The 23,367-nt window shown below is 43.3% G+C and overlaps 1 protein-coding gene across 2 annotated transcripts in view; it reads right to left on the bottom strand.

The window, feature by feature from the left end:
- The window catches only part of LOC134344862 (erythroferrone-like), a 127,924-nt gene extending 117,490 nt beyond the window's left edge, over positions 1-10,434 (bottom strand). For both annotated transcript variants that reach the window (XM_063044976.1, XM_063044974.1), the window contains exon 1: positions 9,609-10,434. In XM_063044976.1, coding sequence (XP_062901046.1) covers positions 9,609-9,773 — 165 coding nt within the window. In that variant the 5' untranslated portion in view covers positions 9,774-10,434. The remainder of the gene's footprint in view (positions 1-9,608) is intronic.
- Positions 10,435-23,367: the final 12,933 nt, after the last annotated feature.

The raw sequence follows: 23,367 nt of genomic DNA, 5'->3' as shown, positions 1-23,367 counted from the left end.
ATAAAAAGGACAACATTTGACAGCTAGATGTTCCAGGTCAGGTGAGCAGGACTGAGACAGATCTGCCACATCTGTACACCATGATGAGTTCATTATGAAGCATCCTCCACCTCCTTGAAGAGGGAGCTTTACTTTATCCTTACACCATATGGTATTTGACCTTTGTGTGCCTGATAGGTCCATGCAAAAGGAGCTTTGTCTGTAACTGATCCATACTGTACCTGTCCTCAGAATATGTATTGGCTAAGTTTAGGGGACACTTTATCCTGTCTCGGGAGTTTTTGATCAAATATTGTTAAGGAAGTTTGACATGGTTTCAACCCCATACTGTACCAGGCCCGGTACATCTAGTAACATAGTGTAGAGGGAGGTTTAGCACCACATAGTTACTTGTGCTTTCATTGCCATGGGAGAATTTGTTAGATTAATACAGTTGTAATTTTACTCTTAAATAACCCATAACATGCAGGGCATCAGAATTTGGTACAACAGTATAAAAGAAATCACTAAGCCACTCTGTATTTGATTGAACAGTGCAGAGGAAACTTCATTCTGCCATGAACCTAGTATTTTATAGTAAATGAGAATGGATTACTGAACTTCTCTGAAGGAAAATATATACAACCGGGGAAGTTTAGACAACCATCGCTGAATGTGTTGAATCTACTGAGATGAAACCACTCTGAATTACGTCCATAGAATTTGTACTGTAGAAGTAGAATGATCAGGATTAAGGGCTGTTGGCTTCATGGGTTCTTATTTTTCCATAAACTGTACTGTATATGTAAACCTTTGGATTTATTACCATCTTCCATCAGATGTATTTACCTCATTGTCTATCATTTGAGCAAATGAACCATCATCTCAGACCATAAGATATAGGAACAGAAATAGGCCATCTGACCCATCGAGTCTGCTTTGCCATTTCATCATGGCTGATCCAATTTTCTTCTCAGCCCCAATCTCCTGCCTTCTCCCTGTAACATTTCATGCTCTGACTAACCAAGAATCTATCAACCTCTGCCTTAAATATACCCAATGACTTGGCCTCCACAGCCGCTTGTGGCAACAAACCCCAGAGATTCACTCCCTTTAGCTAAAGAAATTTCTCTTCATCTCCATTCTAAAAGGCCGTCCCTCTATTCTGAGGCTATGTCCTCTAGTCTTAGACTTCCTCACCATAGAAATATCCTCTTCACATCCACTCTATCAAGGCCTTTCAATATTTAATAGGTTTCAATGAGATCCACCCTCATTTTTCTGAATTCCAGTAAGTACAGGCCCAAGGTTATCAAACACTCATTGCATGATGCTTTTTAATCCATCTCGTCGATAGAGAGTAAGTAAAATAATGTTGCAAAGAACAGCCAAATTCTATCATATTCTCCCAGCTGCCTGCCTTGCATTACCTCAACTACTACTTCAGCACCAAGCATCTTTAAGTAGTTTAGGTCTAACTTCATGGCCATCTTAAAAAATCCCAAGTTACAAACACATGAGGGTCCAGAAACAGAGTAAAGCCCAAAATACTCCTCCAAAAATGTTGCCTAACCTGTTGAGCTCCTCCAGCAATTTGGTTTTTTGCTCCAAATTCAAGTAGTTCTTTCTGTCAGCATTAAAAATATACCCATCTCTATATTTACAAGTGACAGGAGCGGAATTTGATAGTTCGAACTTATCATCCCGGAGTCAGAAAACTCAGAAGATGCAATGGGTGGATTAAAGGAATTTAACGGTCATGTCAATTATTCCAAATTGAATTGTTTTAGTCTGTTATCCTCCAATGTTACATCTGAACAGATAATCTACACTACGGTAGGACAGTAGCCTATCTGACATTATCTTTTAGCTTGAAGAAAAAACTAACCTGGGTGAGGGTGAAAAACATACCCCTAGGGCGTTAATGTCACAGTCTAGACAGTACTAGGCTACACCTACGCTACGCCGGAGAATTTTGAAAATGCCGGTTTCGAGTAAAAACAATAGGCGACCACACTAAGTGTTTTTCAAAATATCTCTGTCCACATTAGACGGATATTTGGGCGAATCTCCTCCTACTGGGCATGTGCAGGACACACAGAAAACAAGCGAAGAGGAAACGATATACTTAGTGCGCCTTTGTCTAGTTACAGAGTAGAAAAACTTAAAAGCAATTGCTCTTGGCTGTCGTGCAGCAGGACCTAAACATAAAAAAAACAAATACTGGAGCGTATGGAGGCAACCGACAGGGAGTTCACGGACAGTAGGATCCGGCTGGTGATGAACATTGAAAAACTGACTAATTCTGTTGCATTAATAAAGCACCTAGTTAACTGTATAAAACATGTCTGCATCAGTGTTATCTTGTATTTCCATACAATGTTACATTAGGCTGTCACACATCTATTGTCAGAGAAGTACTTGCATCAATAGGTAAACCACCTTCATACAAGCAAGGACAGAAAACAGGGCGAAGTGAGTATACTTATTTATTCAGTATCCATGGGTCAAAGTATTTGGTGAGTACATTTCAAACTCTTCTGGCTTCAGTCTCGTTGCTGTCTGTTCTGAAATTGTTAGGTTCTGTGAAGTGCAGAATCAAATATCGCTGTGATGATTGTACGCTCTAGTATCAATTGTATGGCAACAATAAAGTAGTAATAATAATAATAATAATAATAAAAGAATGAAATGCCGTGCTGCTGCCATCTGTTCCGGCACGTCATGACAGCGGTTTTAAAAAGCTCCAGTTACCCCGTACACACTGCAACGGATATTAGGTGTTTTCAGATTTATTCACTCTGGAGACCGTTTCTGAAAATCTCCATTTTCGGGGGATGAAAACGCTATTTTAGTGTGGACAGAGGGTCAAAATGAAAAGAAAAAGCTTTGTTTTCAAAATTATCCGGCGTAGTGTGGACGTAGCCTTAGTTTCCTCCTCTGGAAACAGAACCACTCTACTTGTTCACAATCTCCTTCCTGGGAGCTGGGATCGCAGGGTAAGAAGCTAATTTTGAAGAAACCATCCTTAGTTGCTACACTGAACGGATAAATACTCTCTCTCTCTCTCTCTCTGGCTATCCATCCCATAGGATGATGATGGCTCCTTTCAGTCAGTTAGTGGGGTTGACCCCACTCCTCAGAAAGGAACAGCGTGTGCGTGAGTGGAGTTTAGGTGAGTAGGGGGTTGCACAGGTCCAGACCCACCCTCTTGACATCCCCTCCCGGATCCAGTGGCATGGTGGGGTCCAAGACGGCTGGGGGAAGTTCTGTTGCAGTGAATGGCCAGATCAAGCTTCAGTGAGGGATGCCCTTTCCGCGCTTCATGGCACGTGTTTGCTAGATGGCCGGTGACCATACAAGAGGGTCCATCCGCCCTTTGACAGGTCTTATTTTTCGTCCTGCAGGGTGTCTAGCCACCCTGCTCACCAGGCAAGCCTGGTGGGGGAGCCGGTTTAGTCGCCAACCACCTGACCATGCGACAGGTAGTACTGGGTTACATGGTACCAGCAGCACACAGATGAGTGACCTGACTCTTGGAAATGTTCTAATTCCCTGACTGGGAATCAGACCCAGGCTGTGGTGGGGAGAGCACCGAATCCTAATCACTAGACCACCAAGGAAGCTGGTACTTCTAATATTCACAGATAGTGGCCGGTAAATACTAATATAGCAGCCACAATCTGTGCTGGTGGGGTGAATATTTGGTTCATTGGCAAGGGCACTGATTATACCAGCTACTTTCCCTTAATGCAATTGCACCCACTCCAACTACACAGACAAATGATCACTATTCCACCATATATCATTACCACATTGTTCTTTAGAAGGAAGTCCTTCAGCTCATTGACTTTACACCAGCTTTTCAGAGCATTATCGTTCCCTCACAAGTTTTTTTTTCTTTTAACTTCCTGTCCCCATAGTCTTGTTCTTACATTCATAAGGACTAGAATATAAAAGCAAGGATAGAATGTTGAGGCTTTATAAAGCCCTGTGTGGTGATATCACGTGTCACATGTAAGGACGCGATTGGACAGAGTTCAGAGCATGCGCTGAAATGACAGAATGACGTGCTTGCTGTTTGCTGTTGTAAATAAACGTTCTAGTTTTAATTCTTCCAGAATATGGTTTGTTCTTAGTAACCCATGGTACGTGTAAAGAACACAACATAGTGTCAGAAGTCAGTCTGGAAGAATAATTTGTTTCGCTAACTCGGGAGAAGCGAAGATAATCGGAAAAAAAAGCGCAAACTTTTTTGTTGTTTGCTAACAGCTTTAAAAATGGAAGTTTTGCAACCCCCATCAATGCTTCAGCTGACTGGAAACGTAGCTGAAAACTGGAAAAGATTTAAACAGCATTTTGAAATTTATTTATTGGCGATCGGAGCAGAAAATAAAACAGAAAAAAACGAAAGCAGCGATCCTACTCCATGTAATAGGGGATGACGGAATTGAGGTATATAACCATTTTACTTTTGAAAATGGAGATAATTTAAATCTAAAAGCGATAATTGACAAATTTGACACATGTTGTATATGGAAGTGTAATGCGACGTATAAGTGCTACAATTTTTTCAAATGTCCGCAGAGACCTGGTCAAACGATTGATCAATTTGTTACAGAGTTGAGAAACCACAGTAAAAGATACAAGTTTGCAGAGCTTACGGACTCTTTCATTAAAGACAGAATTGTTTGCGGCATTCTGGATAATGGTCTGAGTGAAAGACTGCTAGAACAAGAGTTGAATTTGGAAAAAGCTGTGGCACTCTGCAAAGCTTCTGAGACCGTGATGTCACAGGATAAAGAGCTTTTTATTGAGAACTGCAATGTACACGCTGTGCGCGAACACATTAGAGAAAATAATAAAATGGCAATGGAACCGATAGACAGCAAGAAGTCATCTGAAAGATCAAAACTTCGTGATCATTGTGGGCGGGAGCACCGACCTAAAATGTGTCCAGCGTATTGGAAAATGTGCAACAGCTGTGGTAAGAGTAATCATTTTTCACGCTGTTGCAGAAGTAGAAAGGAAATAAAACACGTAAATGCAGTACTTGAAAATGAACACGAAGAGTTTTATATAGATGTGCTTTGTGAAAACAAACAAATTAAGAATGACTGGCCTATGCCTTTGCAAGTGAACCAAAACGTTATTCTGTTTAAATTGGAAACTGGAGCACAAGTAAATGTTCTTGCAGAATCTGAATTTAATGCATTAAAGCCAAGACCAAAGTTACATCAGACAAATATAAAAGTGACGGTATTCAGGTGCAGACATTCCAGTTAAAGAAACATATGTGACAAAAGTATCACTCAAAAATATTGAGCACATACTTTCATTTGTGGTAGTGCCAAAAATGTATGATCAATATTTGGTTAATCTGCCTGTGAGAGACTGAATTTGGTGAAAAGAGTGTTAGTCCTGGACAGTGACACAGAGTCAGAATACAGTGACTTGATTACAGAGCAAGAGAGAACAGAATTTGATTCCAATGTGGTAAAAGTAAAAGAAATCAAAGAAAGATCCCAGACCCATCCCTTTGTTACCAGCATCTGACAAAGTATTGCCAGTACAGTACAATACTGATCTGAAGCCAAAGAGTGACAAGAATCGGGATCCAATTGAAGAAGTGAAAGCACAAGTGAAGGAATTGAGAAGTTTTATTGAAATGATGAAGTCTCAGCATAAAAAAGAGATTACACAGTTAATGAATGAATTAGATGAAGAAAAGAAGATTCGTATTTCATTACAAATGGAAGTGGAAGGAATTCCGAAAGCTACTGTACTTGAAGAAGTACAGCCCGCATCATACATGGTCCAAACAGAAGAAGGAGCAGTTTTAAAAAGAAATTGCAAAGACCTTAAGAAAGAGCCAACTTCAGAGTTTCAGTTAACTGATGCAGACCAGATGAAACAAGGAAATAACAACGAAACACAAGAACTGTGTGAACCACTTAGAAGGTCTACTCATGTTCGTTCAACCCCCAGAGACACTGATAGAGACATGTTAGATTATGCATTTGTCTTGATTAATGTTGCTAATTGTTTTTCTTCTTAAGGAAAGGAAGATGTGGTGATATCACGTGTCACGTGTAAGAAGATGATTGGACAGAGTTTGGAGCATGCGCAGAAATGACAGAATGATCTAGAAACTGTATGTTAAAGATGTGCTTGCTGTTTGCTGTTGTAAATAAATGCTCTAGTTTTAATTCTCCCAGAATATGGTTTGTTCTTAGTAACCCACGGTACGTTTAAAGAACAACACCCTGGTGAAGCTTCACTTGAAGTATTGTGAGCAGTTTTGGGCCCCTTATCTCAGAAAGGATGTGCTGACATTGAAGAGGGTTCAAAGGAGGTTCACAAAAATGATACCAGGATTGAAAGGCTTATCACTTGAAGAGAGTTTGATGGCTGTGGGCCTGTACTCACTGGAATTCTGAAGAGTGAGGGGTGACCTCATTGAAACCTATCTAATCTTGAAACGCCATGGCAGAGTGGATGGGGAGATGTTTCCTATAGTGTGGGAGTCTAAGACCGGAGGACATAACCTCAGAATAGAGGGGCATTTCTTTAGAATGGAAATGAGGAGGAATTTCTTTAGCCAGAGAGTGATGAATCTGTGGAATTCATTGCCACAAGCAGCTCTGGAGGCCAAGTCATTAGATATATTTAAGGCAGAGGTTAATAGCTTCTTGATTAGTCAGAACATGAAGGGATATAGGGGAGAAGGCATGAGTTTAGGGCTGAGAGGGAAAATGGACCAGCCATGATGAAATGGCAGAGCAGACTCGATGGGCCAAAGGGCCTAATTCTGGTCCTACAGTATATCTTGTGGTCTTATAATGTCCTTTGTTGCCTTACATCACATGTCATGCAAAAATCTGCAATACCCACCAAACTCTTGTCCGAAGATAGCAAACATAGTCCAAAACGTAAGAATTTAAAAAAAAAACTTCTTCGACAATGGTTGTTTAGAAGATCACTGATTCAGTGGAAATAATATCCTTAATGTCTCAATTCTTTTCTTTACGAATTTTCCAGTATGTTTCTTTATCTTTCAGTATTTATTTATTTATTACCTACCTGATTTTAAACCAGCTTGGCCTGTATTCTGTTGGAATATACTCTACCTCTATTCACCCATGTGTTGTATTCCCCACTGCCACACATTTTTCAGTCACTTATTCATTTTTACTGAAAATAGATCAAGTACTGCAAAGTTTTGCTGATGGAAATATCTCGTACTAATTAAGGAAGCAACTGATTTGGACATATGCTGCCATTCCTTTACTAAATAGTATTACTCCCAACTCAACAGCAGTATTGAAGAACTTCCAGTACACAGCTTGCAAAGTTTCTCACCATCAACCATTTGAATGGCAATGAGTGTTTGTGCTGCTAATGACACATACCTAATGATGAGTAGAAAACGGCACCAGGGATTATTGATTGATTGATTGAGATACAGTACGGAATAGGCTCCTCTGGTCCTTCGAGCTGTGCCGTCCAGCAACCCCTGATTTAATCCTAGTCTAATCATGGGACAATTTACAATGACCAATTAACCAACCAACCGGTAGGTCTTTGGACTGTGGGAGGACACTGGAGCACCTGGAGGAAACCCATGCAGTCACAGGCAGAATGCACAAACTTCTTTCAGGCAGTGGTGGGAATTGAACCTGGGGCGCCTGTACTGTAAAGTGTTATGCTAACCACTATGCTACCGTGCTGGCCTCTAAATTCTCTCCTTATGTTATATCCCAGTGAACATAGAACATTACAGCATAGTACTGGCACATTGATAATATTGTGTCGACCTTTTAACCTACTTTAAGATTAATCTAATGCTTCCCTCCCACATAGTCCTCCACTTAACGTTTGGGTCACTTAAGTCTCTCAATAGTTTTTTTGCTTCCTGCAAAGCAACACCTAATTTTCTAGGAATCATTAATTGATCTGAATTGAAAGCTGATCCATTTATATTTCTGAATTTCAATCATGGTCATCATTGAGAATATTCCCTTCTCTGATTGCAGAGTTATTTTCCATTAACAAGGCCACTCAATCCTTTTACTCTCAACTCTCCTGGAAATCTTCTAGCTGGTGCATTTATTTTCTAGTTCCGCGCTCCAATGTAGCAACTTTGTATTCCTTATTTTCCTTCTCCTTTTTTCCTTAGCTCCTTTTGCTTTTTCTGTCCTAAATCAGGCAGTGTTTGAGCCTTCCCAATATATTGCATGCTGTGCTTTTTGCATATGCCTTTAAGTAGACAGTGGTGCCGTTTACATGCTTAGGAATGCATCGCGTGCCATGACAATCAAATGATATCAGACTGAAGCGTAGTATCAGGTTCATCATCACTGAGCTTTCTTGGCACACAAAGCTTGCAGGGCTGGACAATTTCAGCTCCTCAGGCAGAGGGCAAAGTTTGCTTTTCGTGAGCTTGCTAGTCAAAACAACTCACTATTTACAAACATCACCGAATCTATCCCTCAGCATCCCCCACATCTTCGTGGCCTCCTTCTTGTTTTTCACTGATTGGATCCCAGCCTGTAACTAAATATCCCTGCCTGACCTCCACCCAAATCTATGATAATGCTGTTGGTTACCCATAACTGAACATGTAAGCTATCTGAATCGGAGTCAAAAAGCCTCACTGTCCTTGTGCCATATCTAAAGAATGGAGCCTCTTACTGCCTTTTTCTTCCTGGTCTAACCATATTATTAACCAAGCTCTCCTTATTTTACCATCAGCAGTTAATTATTTCCCATGTCTTCTCTGCTGCTTCTTCTCAGATCATCTCTTGGCTGGTTTCTATATCTCTACCACCAGCTTCTCGCTCCTCTACCCCGTGTCTTCCGATTTCTCTCTTCTCACAGCCTCCACTTCACTGCCCACTCATCTCCACCAACACTCCCACCCTGCCCATCCTCAAAATCCTGGCCCTAGTGTCCTTCCAAAACACTCTCTATAGACCCCCCCCCAATATGGTGGCTGCTCATTTGCTAATGCTGGCGAGATTAAAAAGATGGTAAAAGATACGAACTTGACCGATCAGTAAAGGATGGCCAGTGAGGAAATGTAAGGTTGAGGGTGGGAGGAGGCAAACACAATACCTTTGCAAGTTGAAAGTGAGTAAGATGGATTTTTCAAAACAGCAGAGAGACTGATGAAATGCCAGTGGAAGTGAAGGAGAGACAGAGGTTAGGTTCCACTCAAGATCTTATAACCAGCAGCTCACCTTTTCCTCTCTCTACCTATCCATTGTTCTATGTAGAAACCCCAGAAAGTTTTGCCCAGTTTTATACTGTACTCTGTTCTTTTAGCTGAAAGAAGTCCCAAAGCATCTATTGCATCACTATCTTTGATACATTCTTTAAGTACACAATTCTTTTATGCCTTTGAGTTTCTGAAAAGATCCAAAAGTTGGAATAATAGGATCTCAGCTAGTAACGTCCAACTTTCTGCACTCTCCTGTGTGTGGCTCTCTCACTTGATACTCCAGCACCCTATACATTTTCTCATTCACTCAGTAACTCCATGGCTTTGCTATATTACATACTCATCCAGCCTGTGCTTTTTATTGCTGAGTTACACGCACACTCACTCACCTGCGGAGGTCACCTACCTGCTGGCTGTCGGGTACGTTGATTATTTGGTCCAGACCTTTCTCGGCTGGCAGAGGTTTCCGCCCCATGTTTCGCACAGCACTCCGATCAGTCTGCACCAACTTGAACAGCACAAAGTCAACACACAGTGTAATGGTCAGGAGCTCAGCAAGTGAAGCGGCCATCTGTATTTGTAAGTGCTACTGCCAACAGCAGGAGAGATATAAGGAAGCATAAAATATTGTGAATGTTAAGTTTCGTTCTTTGCTCTGGGAATATGGATTGTGTTCACGTCACCTCCTCTGAGCTGGAGACTGAAGATCCAGTTTACACCAAGGATTACAGCTTCCTCCAGAGAGAAGCAAAGACCTCCTTTCAGTTGAACACTACAGTCAGAGGCTTCCCACTACATGCCGCTGCTGCTTCTGATCCAGAGCCTACAATGTCACGTAGGCTGGCAAAAGGATGTAGTTGTCTCCCCGGGAAGATGAGGTCCCTTGGTGTTACTCAGTTTTCTATACTGCTTGTTCCTTGCCTACAATTTGTGGGCCGGGTCTGACTGGATCTTGAGGTAAAAAGTTTGGAGAGACCTGATCCCTCACTGCCTTAAGGAAGAGCGTTGGGGAGGCACTCCGATTGCAAACTCAGTCCAGGCAAAAATGCAGTTCTCTCATAATTTTTATCCATGAAATCCGGAAGGAGCATAACTCTGAGAATTAACCTTCTCTGGGAGATGATGCTGAGTTGTTCCCTGATTTTCAGCTGCAGCCTGCCCCTCCTCTTCCCCTAGCTGCATGTGCTGTCCTTGTATACTCTGCCTTCATCTCCTTCGGCTGAATGTGCAAAGGTTTCTCTCTGTCTCTTGTGTAAATATCTGATCTTCTGTCAAGCTGATGTTCGGGTTCCCGCCTCAGCCTTGCCAGACAACAACAGGCTGCTTCTCATTCCACACCTACTCCAGGCTGCAGAACTTAACTCTGTCACAGCCACAGTCCTCATCAGCAATGCTCCTTGCCAGTTCTCTTCTTCCTCAAAAAAAATGCCCACTTTATTCCCAGCCCGCGGTGAGTGTGTCTTGTTTACGCGCACTGTGCACCAGGGTTTAAAAGAGTAACTCAGTTGTATCTGCCGCTTTGCAGCTACTGTTCACCTCAGTTTTGCTTTCTGTATAGCACGGATTCGATAAAAGCAGTGTTTCACTCCCATATACAAAGTTTAGTGTTGGCTGCTGAAGCTTCTGTAGGCAGTTTGGCTGGAGTATTTTTTGCCACTGCCTCTGTGTAGTTGGCATACTGAAGCCCTGGAGAGTGGGGGTGGGGGGTTCAAGGGGTGACAGTGGTCAGCACTGATGCCAGGCAGTGTACAATTCTTGTTTGATACCTCCTGCGCAAAGTTCTACCATTGCAAACGAACACCAGGCTCAACTGACGGACTTCAGTGTCAGTTAGGGGGCTTCACCCGACCAGGCTGTTGGGAAGATGATCATCCATTTTCCTCCCGGTGTCTTCATTGGCTTTCTATTGTCCCTCACAGCACAACGGTAAGGCAGTCAGAGCTGCCGCCTCACAGTTCCAGCTCTAGTATGTGTTGGGGTGGGGTGGGGGGAGTTTGCTCATTCTCACCTGACCGCATAGCCTTCCTCCAGGTGATCCAGTTTCTCTAATGGTGTGCGGGTTGGTAGGCTTATTGATCACTATGATTGCCCCTAGTGTGTAAGAGAGTGGTGGTAATGGGAATCTGTGGAGAGCAGGTTGCAAGGAGAATGAGTGGGGAATGGGGCTAGTTCTGCAAGCTGACATAAACCTGATGGGCCAAATAGCCTCTTATGTCATAAGGAAATGTAGAATTATGATTAACCACATCCTCTTGCCACACTGAATACACTGGTAGGAAAACTGAGAGCAGTTAGATCTTACTGAGTCTGCAGTTAGATCTTGCTGAGAAAGCCTGTCTTCAGAAACCTGGGGTGAGGAAGAGATCAATGCTCCTTTGGAGAGGATCTTTGCTACAGGAGTAGTATCAAACATTTAGAGGGTGGCTAATGTTATTCCTTTGTTCGAGAAAGGGAGTAGGGATAACCCTGGAAATGATAGACCAGTGAGTCTTACTTCAGTGGTGGTCAAGTTATTGGAGATGATTCTTACAAGCAGGATTCACAGGTATTTGGAGAAGCAAAGTCTGATTAGAAATAGTCAGCACACCTTTGTGAGGGGCAGATCAGCCTCATGAGCCTCATTGAATTCTTTGACGATGTGACAAAGCACATAGATTAAGGCAAAGCAGTAGATGTGGTGCATACGGATTTTAGTAAGTCATTTGATAAGGTAGCCTCATTCAGAAAGTCAGAAAACATGGGAAACTTGGCTGTGTGAATACAGAATTAGCTTGCTCAGAGTAGGCAGTGTGTGGTAGTAGATGGTTGTGGACAGCATGGAGGGTCGTTGTAGGTTGCAATGGGATATTGCAGAGCTGGGATGAGATGTGCAGATGGAGGAATGATTCATATTGGGAGGTTGAATTTGAAGATGGAATGCAGGGTTTACGGTAGGATTCCTGGCAACGTGGAGGAAAAGAGGGATCTTGGAATCCACATCCAGAGATCCCACAAAGTTGCTGTACAAGTTGATAAGATTGTTAAGAAAACGTATGGCATGTTGGCCTTCATTAGTTCACGAGCTGTAAGGTAATTTTGCAGTTCCATAAAACCCCGGCTAGACCACACTTGTAGTATTGTGTTTAGTTCCAATCACATTATAGAAAATATACCTGGACTAGAGGGTATGCATCATGAGAAGGGGCATAGCTAAAGTGGTAAATCACAAACATGAGAAAATCTGCTGTTTCTGGAAATCTAAAGCAACACACACAAAATACTGGAGGTACTCAGCAGGTCAGGAAGCATCTATGGAAAAAAAGTAAACAGCAGACATTTTGGTCCAGGACCCTTAGTCAGGACTGAGAAGAAATGGGGAAGATGCCAGAACAAAAATGTGGGGGGAGGAGAAAGAGGTTAGCTGGAAGGTGATAGGTGAAGCCAGGTGGGTGGGAAAGGTCATGGGCTGGAGAAGAAAAAATCTGATAGGAGAGGAGAGTGGACAATTGGAAAAAGGGAAGGATAAGGGAACCCAGGAGGAAGTAATAGGGAGGTGAGAAGGTCAGAGTGGGGAAAGGAGGAAGTGGAGGAGAAATTTTGTTCTTTGGAAGGAGAAATTGATATTCATACCATCAGGTTGGAGGGTACCCAGTCAGAATATAAGATGTTGCTCCTCCACTCTGATGGTGGCCTTATCTTGGAACAAAAGGAGGCCGTGGATCCACAAGTCAGAATGGGAATGGGAATTGGAATTAAAACATTTAGCCACCAGAAAGTTCTGCCTGTGGTTGGTGTTGCAGAGGTGCTCAACGAAGCAGTCCCCCAATTTATGAAGGGTTTCACTATTGTAGAGGAGGCCACATCAGGAGCACGAGACACTATAAGCGGTCCCAACAGATTTGTGGGTGAAGTGATGACTCATCTGGAAGGACTATTTGGGGCCCCAAATAGAGGTGAATGGGCAGCTGCAACACCAGGTCACCTGCAGGGATAAGTAACTGGAGGGAGATCGGTGGGGAGGGACAAATGGAGAAGGGAATTGTGGAGGAAGCAACCGCTGCAGAAAGCGGAGGTGGGGGGAAAGTAAAGATATGATTAGTGTGAGAAGTATGTGTAGATAGAGTGGGTGGCCACAGACTTTTTTTCAGGGTGGAAATGGCTAATAAAAAGGGGCATAATTTTAAGGTGATTGGAGGAAAGTATAGTGGAGTAGGTTAAAAGATCAGCACAACATCATGGATAAGGGGTTGTACTGTGCTGAAATGTTCTCTATGCTATGATCAATGTTCCTCCCTCTCTGTTGATGCCCTTGGCTCTTCTAACCATCAGTTGATATTGACTACTTTTTTGATCGAAGCACGACTGCATAGGCGCATGGATGTCAGTGAGTTAGACCAGCGGGAATAATTTAAAAAGAAGACAGCTTTATAGAGCAGGGGTCAGAGTTGAGGGAGACAGAGCAGGAGGGCTTTGGCTCAATGGGGCTTAGCCGATAACGGGTCGAGGCGCGGTAAGTTACTTGTGAAGAATAGGAACAGGAAGTATGTCTGTGAGGCCGGTGTTCTTTACTGGGTGTCGGATGTGGGATGTCTGGAAGACTCCCAGCCTCCTGGATAGCCACATCTGCGCCAGGTGCATCGAGCTGCAGCTCGTTAGGGACCGTGTTAGGGAACTGGAGATGCAACTCAATGACATTCGTCTGGTCAGGGAAAGTGAGGAGGTGACAGACAAGTAGTCACACTGGGGCCTCAGGAGACAGATAAGTGGGTAACAGTCAGGAGAGAGAAGGGCAAGAGTCAGATACAAGAGTGTACCCCAGTGGCTGTCCCCCTTACCAATAAGTACTACTGTTTGAGTAGTGTTGGGGTGGGGGAATGACCTAACTGGGGAAAACAACAGTGGCTGTGCCTCTGGCACAGAGACTGGCCCTGTGGCTCAAAAGGGCAGGGAAAGGCAGAGGATGGCAGCAGTGATAGGGGACTCTATAGTTAGGGGGTCAGACAGACGATTCTGTGGATGCAGGAAAGAAGCATGGATGGTAGTTTGCCTCCCAGATGCCAGGGTCCGGAATGTTCCTGATCACGTCTACGAAATCCTGAAGTGGGAAAGTGAACAGCCAAAGGTTGTGGTACATATTGGTACCAACAACATAGGCCGGAAAAAGGAGGAGATCCTGAAAACAGACTACAGGGAGTTAGGAAGGAAGCTGAGAAGCAGGACCTCAAAGGTAGTAATCTCGGGATTACTGCCTGTGCCATGTGACAGAGAGTATAGGAATAGAATGAGGTGGAGGATAAATGCATGTCTGAGGGATTGGAGCAGGGGACAGGGATTCAGATTTCGGGATCATTAGGATCTCTTTTGGGGCACGCGTGACCTGTACAAAAAGGATGGGTTGCACTTGAATCCAAGGGGGATCAATATCCTGGCAGGGTGATTTGCTAAGGCTATTGGGGAGAGTTTAAGCTAGAATTCCTGGGGGGGGTGGGAACCAGATTGAAAAGGCGGAGGAAGGAGCGGTTGACTCACAAATCAAGAAAGCTTGTAGACAATGTGGGAGGGAGGATAGGCAGGTGATAGAGAAGGAATATGCTCAGACTGATGGTTTGAGATGTGTCAATTTTAATATAAGGAGTATCATGAACAAAGCGGATGAGCTTAGACCGTGGATCAGTACTTGGAGCTATGATATTGTGGCTATTACAGAGACTTGGATGGCTCAGGGGCAGGAATGGTTACTTTGAGTGCCAGGCTTAAGATGCTTCAGAAAGGACAGGAAGGGAGGAAAGAGAAAAGGGGTGTGGCACTGTTGATCAGAGATTGTGTCACGGATGCAGAAAAGGAGGAAGATATGGAGGGATTGTCTACTAAATCTCTGTGGGTGGAAGTTAGGAACAGGAATGGGTCAATAATTCTACTGGGTGTTTTTTATAGACCTCCCATTAGTAACAGGGACATCGAGGAGCAGATAAGGAGACAGATTCTGGAAAGATGCAACAGTAACAGGGTTGTTGTGGTGGGAGATTTTAATTTCCCCAATATTGATTGGCATCTACCTAGACCAATATGTAGATAAGCCTACAAGAGGAGAGGCTGTACTTGATCTGGTATTGGGAAATGAACCTGGTCAGGTGTCGGATCTCTCAGTGGGAGAGCATTTTGGAGATAGTGATCACAATTCTATCTCTTTTACCACAGCATTGGAGAGGGATAGGAACAGACAAGTTAGGAAAGTGTTTAATTGGAGTAAGGGGAAATATGAAGCTATCGATCAGGAACTTGGAAGCATAAATTGGGAACAGATGTTCTCAGGGAAATGTACGGCAGAAATGTGGCAAATGTTCAGGGGATATTTGCATGGAGTTCTGCATAGGTACGTTCCAATAAGCCAGGGAAAGGACAGTAGAGTACAGGAACCATGGTGTACAAAGGCTATTGTAAATCTAGTCAAGAAGAAAAGAAAAGCTTACGAAAGGTTCAAAAAACTGGGTAATGATAGAGATCTAGAAGATTATAAGGCTAGCAGGAGGAAGCTTAAGAATGAAATTAGGAGAGCCAGAAGGGGCCATGAGAAGGCCTTGGCAAGCAGGATTAAGGAAAACCCAAAGGCATGCTACAAATATGGGAAGAGCAAGAGGATAAGATGTGAGTGAATAGGACCAATCAACTGTGAGAATGGACAAGTGTATGGAACCGGAGGAGATAGCAGAGCTACTTAATTAATATTTTGCTTCAGTATTCGCTACAAAAAAAGGATCTTGCAATTGTAGGGATGACTTCAGCAGACTGAAAGCTTGAGCATATGAACATTAAGAATAAGGATGTGCTGGAGCTTTTGGAAAGCATCAAGTTGGATAAGTCACTGGGACTGGACGAGATATACCCCAAGCTACTGTGGGAGGTAGGAGAGGAGATTGATGAGCCTCTGGCAATGATCTTTGCATCATCAATGGGGACAGGAGAGGTCTGGAGGATTGGAGGGTTGCAAATGTTGTTCCCTTATTCAAGAAAGGGAATAGATATAGCCCAGGAAATTATAGACCAATGAGTCTTCAGAACAGAAATGTGAAGAAATTTTTTTAGTCAGAGGGTGGTGAATCTATGGAATTTGTTGCCACAGGCAGCAGTGGAGGCCAAATCATTGGGTGTATTTAAGGCAGAGATTGATAGGTATCTGAGTAGCCAGGGCATCAAAGGTTACGGTGAGCAGGCGGGGGAGTGGGACTAAATGGGAGAATGGATCAGCTCATGATAAAATGGCGGAGCAGACTCAATGGGCCAATTGGCTGACTTCCGCTCCTTTGTCTTATGGTCTTATGGTCTTACGGTCTTACTTCAGTGGTTGGTAAGTTGATGGAGAAGATCCTAAGAGGCAGGATTTATTAACATTTGGAGAGGCATAATATGATTCAAAATAGTCATCGTGGCTTTGTCAAAGGCATGTCATACCTTACGAGCCTGATTAAATTTTTTGAGGATGTGACTAAACACATTGATGAAGGAAGAGCAGTAGATGTAATGTATATGGTTTTCAGCAAGGCATTCGATAAGGTACCCCATACAAGGTTTATTGAGAAAGTAAGGAGGCATGGGATCCAAGGGAACATTGCTTTGTGGATCCAGAACTGGCTTGCCCACAGAAGGCAAAGAGTGGCTGTAGACAGGTCAAATTCTGCATGGAGGCCGGTGACCAGTGGTGTGCCTCAGGGAACTGTTCTGGGACCCCTTCTCTTCATGATTTTTATAAATGATCTGGACGAGGAAGTGGAGGGATGGGTTAGTAAATTTGCTGATGATACAAAGGTTGGGGGTGTTGTGGATAGTGTGGAAGGCTGTCAGAGGTTACAGCGGGACATTGATTGGATGCAAAACTGGGCTGAGATGTGGCAGATGGAGTTCAACCCAGATAAATGTGAGGTTGTTCATTTTTGGTAGGTCAAATATGATGGGAGAATAGTGTATTAATGGGAAGACTCTTGGCAGTGTGGAGGATCAGGGGGATCTTGGAGTTCGAGTCCATAGGACACTCAAAGCTGCTGCACAGGTTGACCGTATGGTTAAGAAGGCATATGGTGCATTGGCCTTCATTAACCGTGGAATTGAGTTTAAGAGCCGAGATGTAATGTTACAGCTATATGGGACCCTGGTCAGACCCCACTTGGAGTAGTGTGCTCGATTCTGGTCACCTCTCTACAGGAAGGATGTAGGAACTATAGAAAGGGTGCAGAGCATGTTGCCTGGATTGGGGAGCATGCCTTATGGGAATAGGTTGAGTGAACTTGGCCTCTTCTTCTTGAAGCGACAGAGGATGAGAGGTGACCTGATAGAGGTGGATAAAATGTTGAGTGACATTGATCATGTGGATAGTCAGAGGCTACTTTTCCAGGGCTGAAATGGCTAACATGAGAGGGCACAGTTTTAAGGTGCTTGGAAGTAGGTACAGAAGGGTCTGCAATGACGGAGGCGGAGGCGGATACGGTAGGGTCTTTTAAGAGACTCCTGGATACGTACATGGAGCTTAGAAAAATAGAGATCTATGGGTAACCCTAGGTAATTTCTAAAGTAAGTACATGTCTGGCACAGCATTGTAAGCCAAAGGGCCTGTATTGTGCTTTTGTTTTTCTATGTTTCTAACTCAGCTGCAAGTTTCAAACCCCACCATTCTCCAATCTCTCTTCACCTTTTCCTCACGATTCTCCCTCTGAACCTTCCCTCCAGTAACCAGTAATCAGAAACCACTCCTACTTCCATCCTGGTGGGAAGGGAAGATCGAGAGAAAAGGACTTTTCTCTCTTGCTTGATGTCCTGTGCATCACATTGGTGGAATAACAGAGATTCCCTTCAGTGAGCCAAGCGACGTGTTGCTGTTTTGGGGAGTGAGTTAATGTGTATCAGTTTCTAATCCTGTAAAATATATACAGGGTTCAAGAGAAGGATCAGTCCCAGCCAAAACTTGTCTGTTGAGAATATTAGGAATAATAGGTCTATTTTGTCTGCTTGATCATTTACAAGATCATGACTATTCCTTGACCTTAACTCTACATTCTTGAATGGTATTCATTTCACTTCAATACCTAACAGTCCAAAAATTGTTTTATATGTTTCCATGGACTCTTCAGAATGGGGAGAAGCCAGCCACTCAGAAATTTCTCATTTTCAATGTACTCTTTTCTTCTGAAGTCCAGAGAATGTAGGCCTATTCTTTTCGCACTCTCCTTTTGTATCATCCCTCTCATCCCAGGAATGTCAGCGAGCCATGGCTGTACTACTTCTATAAGAAGCATGTTTTTCCTTGAATGCGGAGGACAAATCTGCACATATAGTTCAGATGCAGTTTCATAAAGGTCTGGCACATTTGCAGCAAGATTTCCTTCTACAACATTTCAACCTACATACTGTATATCGAGGCCAAATGACTTTTGTTTCCTTATTAGATTCTGTACATCATCTTTCATGTAGAAATACATCCAGACCTTTATTTAATAAAACATATGCTATTTGGTCTGTGTCAATGTTTGTGGTACTATGTAATACTTCTTCTATATTTGATAACTAAAATATAAATGTTCTGATGACACCCTTCTTGTCTAAAGTTTACAAATATTCAACTACACTTGGTAAGAAAACTGAGCAGTTAGAGCTTACTGAGACTAATGGGGGGAGTTTGACACTTTAAACTGCTAAACGCTTACATATTTCTCACACCATAAAAGCCTATTCAGCCTGTTAGGAATATGATGGTCTCAGGCAATCCCATCTATCCCATTCCCTCACTTATTTCATATTCCCTCACTGATGAAAATCTATAAAATTATCAGAGGCATTGATAAGGTAGGTTGGCAGAAATTTTTTCCCTCAGGGTAGAAATGCCAAATAGAGGGCGTCAAGTTTTAAGGTGAGGGGTGAAAGATTAAAGAAGATTTGCAAAACAAGTTCTTTAACTAGGGACGGTAGGTGCTTGGAATGTGCTCCCAGGAGTGGTGATGGAAGGACACGATAGTGATGTTTAACAGGCATTTAGACAGGCAAATTAGTTTTGCAGAGAATGGAAGGATATGGACCATGTGCAGGCAGATTGGTGTAGTTTAGTTTGATATTGCAGTCAGCACAGGAATTTTGGGCCACAGGGACTATTCCTGTGCCATTCTGTTCTATGTTCTCCATTTCCCTGTTACTTATTCTATCTCACATGTCCTTCAACTCCATCCTGATTCTCTTGTTACCAACCTAGTCATTAGGGCGAGCCAACCTACCAAACCGCATCTCTTTGGGATGAGGAAGGAAGCCAAACACCCTGGGGAAACACACACATAGTCATGGAGACAATGTGAGAGTTGCACACCGACAGCATCTGAAGTGAGGAATGAACCCAGGTCCTTGGGGCTGTGAAGTGCCAGTGCTAACCATTGCACCTCCTACACTTGGGCAAAACCGGAAGCTGAAAACTTCCTGCACACATTGCAAGGAGTGGGCATCACTGGATCCGGGGTCACAGCTAAGCAAATATTCCTCATGAGCATTTGGACACCAAGCATTATGCATGTCAAGTGCTGATAGGAGCAAAGGATAAGAAGCAACATAATTCTCAATGCAAAAGACAGCAGGTGTGTAGCCCTGTCAGGGCTCAAATTCAAGTGAAGTCATCAACTTATGTCAAGAAAAAGTATCATGTGGCAAAACGCAAAAGCTTTCTGAGGAACCACTTTAGATTCTGAAGAAAGGACCTGTCAGGAATTCTCCCCAAACACTCAACAAGATGACCCAACAGTAGAAAGCTGTTGGCAGGCATATAGACAGCACCATCACCAGAGATGTTAAAACATTGATGCATGCAATGCCCACTCCAAATCAGATCTCCTTCCATAGATTAGGAAATGAGTCAAAAAGACATTTGAAACAGCATTATAAACACAAGAAATTCTGCAGATGCTGGAAATCCAGAGTAACGCACACAAAACAATAAGACTCTTCTTCAGGACTGGAAAAGAAGGGGGAAGGCACCAGAATAAAAAAGTGGAGGAAGGGGAGAAGGACAAGCTAGAAGGTGATAGATGAAGCCAAGGTAGATGAAGGGCTGGAGAAGAGAAATCTGATAGGAGAGGATTATGGAAGTAGGAGGGGCACCAGGCAGATGTGATAGGCAGGTGAGGGGAAGCAGTAAGAGGGTAGAGTGGGGAATAGAAGAAAATGGAAAAATACATCACAGGAAGGAGAAATCAATATTCATGCCATCAGGTTAGAGGCTACCAAGATGGAATGTGAGGTGTTTCTCTTCCACCTTGAGATGGAACCAGTATGAAAATGTTTGGCCACCGGGAAGTTCTGCTTTTGGCGGATGGAGCGGAGACACACAAAGAAGCAGTCCAAAAATTTATGTTGGTTCTCACCAATGCATCTGGAGCACCAGATAAAATAGGCGAACCCAACATATTCACAGGTGAACTGTTGCCTTATCTGCATGGACTGTATGGGTCCTGCATGGAGGTAAGGGAGGAAGTGTATGGACAGGTGTAGCATTTCTGTCACTTGCAGAGATATGTGTCAGGAGGGAGATTAGTGGGGAGGGACGGATGGACAAGGGAATCACAGAGGGAGCAATCCCTGCAGAAAGCAGAGTTGGGCGGGTGGTGGGGTGTGGGGACAGGTAAAAATGTGTTTGCTGGTAGGATCCCAGTGAAGATGGCGGAAGTTGCAAAGAATGATGTGTTGGATGTAGAGACTCATGGGGTGATAGGTAAGGACAAGAGGAACTCTATCACTTTTAAAGCAGCAGGAAGGTGGGGTGAGCACAGATCTGAGAAATAGAGGAGATGTGGGTGAGGGCAGCATCAATGGTGGAGAAAGGGAAACTCATTCTTTGAAGGAGGAGGAAAGGCTCATCCTGGGAACAGATGCAGTAAGACAAAGGAACTGAGAAAATGGAATAGCATTTTTACAGGAGGCAGGTTGGGAAGAGGTATAGTCAAGATAGCTGTCGGAATTGGAAGGTTTATAAAAGATGCTGGTGGAATTTTGTCTCCAGTAATGGAGATAGAGATATCAAGAAGAGGAGAGAGAGGTGTCAGAAATGGACTGTGTGAATTTAAGGGCAGGGTGGAAGTTGAAGGTAAAGTTGATGAAATTGACTGAACTCAGCATGGGTGCTTGAAGAAGCACCAATTCACTCATAAATATAGCACAGGAATGTTGGGAACATATCCAGGGAAGGCTTGGAACGTGGAATGTTCCACGTAGCTAACAAAAAGTTAGGCATAGTGGGGGTCCATGCGGGCTAAGTATCCAATGAAAAGTCAGGCATACTTGGCGATCATGTGAAAAACAACTTTAGAAGGTTTGCATTTAAAAACATACCTTTATGTAAGACATGTGTAAGACCAATAAGACCAAGATGAACTGAGCACAACCTCCAATAATACCTGTGCAATGATCAGAAAAGAACCTTAACATTCGCTGTGATAGTCATACAGACAGCAGCAGTACTCAATCGTGACTGCCATAAGGAGAATGAGAAAACAGTTCAATTTCCGAAAGGGACCAAGAGGTCCTGCTGCATGAAATGCATGTATGGAAGGACGCTCCTGTGCACCGGAGGAGTTGCTGGAGCCCTGTCGTAGCCACCATTAGAACAAGCCATCCAGAGGTGGCTCTGGTATACCAGTGTGAGTCCACAAACCACTAAGCAATGTCACAATCAAGTTAATGAAGTCAAGTGGAGCACTGCACTACAATGGAACTGCTGTCCTCTCCAGGCACACTCAGTCAGTGAGTACACACACTATCAAAAACTGTAACTGCACCTACATCCTAGAACTCCCACCCTCTGTGCTTTTACCCAAACCAAGAGCTTACCTACAAAGGCAGCCTGGTGAAAAGGTTGCCTAATGTCCTCATAATGCTTGAGAACACAGAAACAGACCCTCCAGCCCGTCATTTCCATAACAAGCATCAAGCATTGATTTACCTTACCCCATTTTCCCTCGTATACACACAAATCAATTCACCTGTTTCTCTTGCCACCCACTTTTACACTAGGTGTAATTTATCGTGACCATTTAACCTGCCAGCCAGCGCACTTTTGAGGTATGAGAGGAAACTAGCACACCCTGCTGTGGAAGGCACTAGCAGTATGCCAGAAATTTAAGCAGGTGAAAGGGCAGAAGTGAGTGCAGTTGCTGTTACTAAGGAGAAAGTGCTTGGGAAGCTGTAAGGTCTGAAGGAAGTAAGTCACTTGGATTGACTACACTCCAGGGTTCTGAAAGCGGCAGCTGAAGAGATAGTGGAGGCATTGGTAGGGATCTTTCAAGAATCACTAGATTCTGGAATGGTTCCAGAGGACTGGAAAATTGCAAATGTCACTTCACTCTTTAAGAAGGAGGAAGGCAAGAGAAAGTATATTATAGGCCAGTTAGCCTGACTTGGGTGGTTGGTAAGATGTTGGAATCCATTATTAAGGATGTGGTTTTGGCTACTTGGGGACAAATGATAAAATAGACTGAAGACAACTTGATTTTCTTAAGGGGAAATCTTGCCTGACAAATCTGTTGGAATTCTTTGAAGGAATAACGGGTAGGATAGACAAAGGAGAGCCAGTGGATGTTGTTAATTTGGGTTTTCAGAAAATCACTTGACAAGGTGCTGTGCATGAGGCTGCTAATCAAGACAAGAGCCCATGGTATTACAGGAAAGGTCCTAGTGTGGATAGAAGATTGGCAGACAGGCAAGAAGCAAAGAGTGGGAATAAAGGGGGCTGTTTCTGGTTGGCTGCCGGTGACTAGTGATGTTCTGCAGGGGTCAGTGTTGGGACCACTTCTTTTTCACATTATACTCCAATGATTTGGGTGGCAGAATTGATGGCAGGTTTGTGGGTGATACAAAGGTAGGTGTAGGGGCAGGTAGTGTTGAGAAATCAGGAAGTCTGCAGATTAGGAGAATAAGCAAAGAAGTGGTAGATGGAATACAGTGTGTGGTCATGCACGTTGGTGGAAGGAATAAAAGCATAGTCTATTTTCTAAACAGGAGAAATCTTCTTAAACCACAGGTGCAAAGGTACTTGGGATTCCGTTGTACAGTTTGAAATGGTGATAAAAAAGGCAAATGCAATGCCAGCATTCATTTAAAGAGGATTAGAATATAAAAGCAAGAATGTAAAGCTGAAGCTTTATAAGACATGGAGTATCATGAGTAGT

This window comes from Mobula hypostoma, chromosome 4 (assembly GCF_963921235.1).
Source record: "Mobula hypostoma chromosome 4, sMobHyp1.1, whole genome shotgun sequence".
In the NCBI taxonomy this organism is placed as follows: Eukaryota; Metazoa; Chordata; class Chondrichthyes; order Myliobatiformes; family Myliobatidae; genus Mobula; species Mobula hypostoma.
The sequence above is the reverse complement of the archived record's forward strand: the minus strand, read 5'-3'. Positions and strand labels throughout refer to the sequence as shown.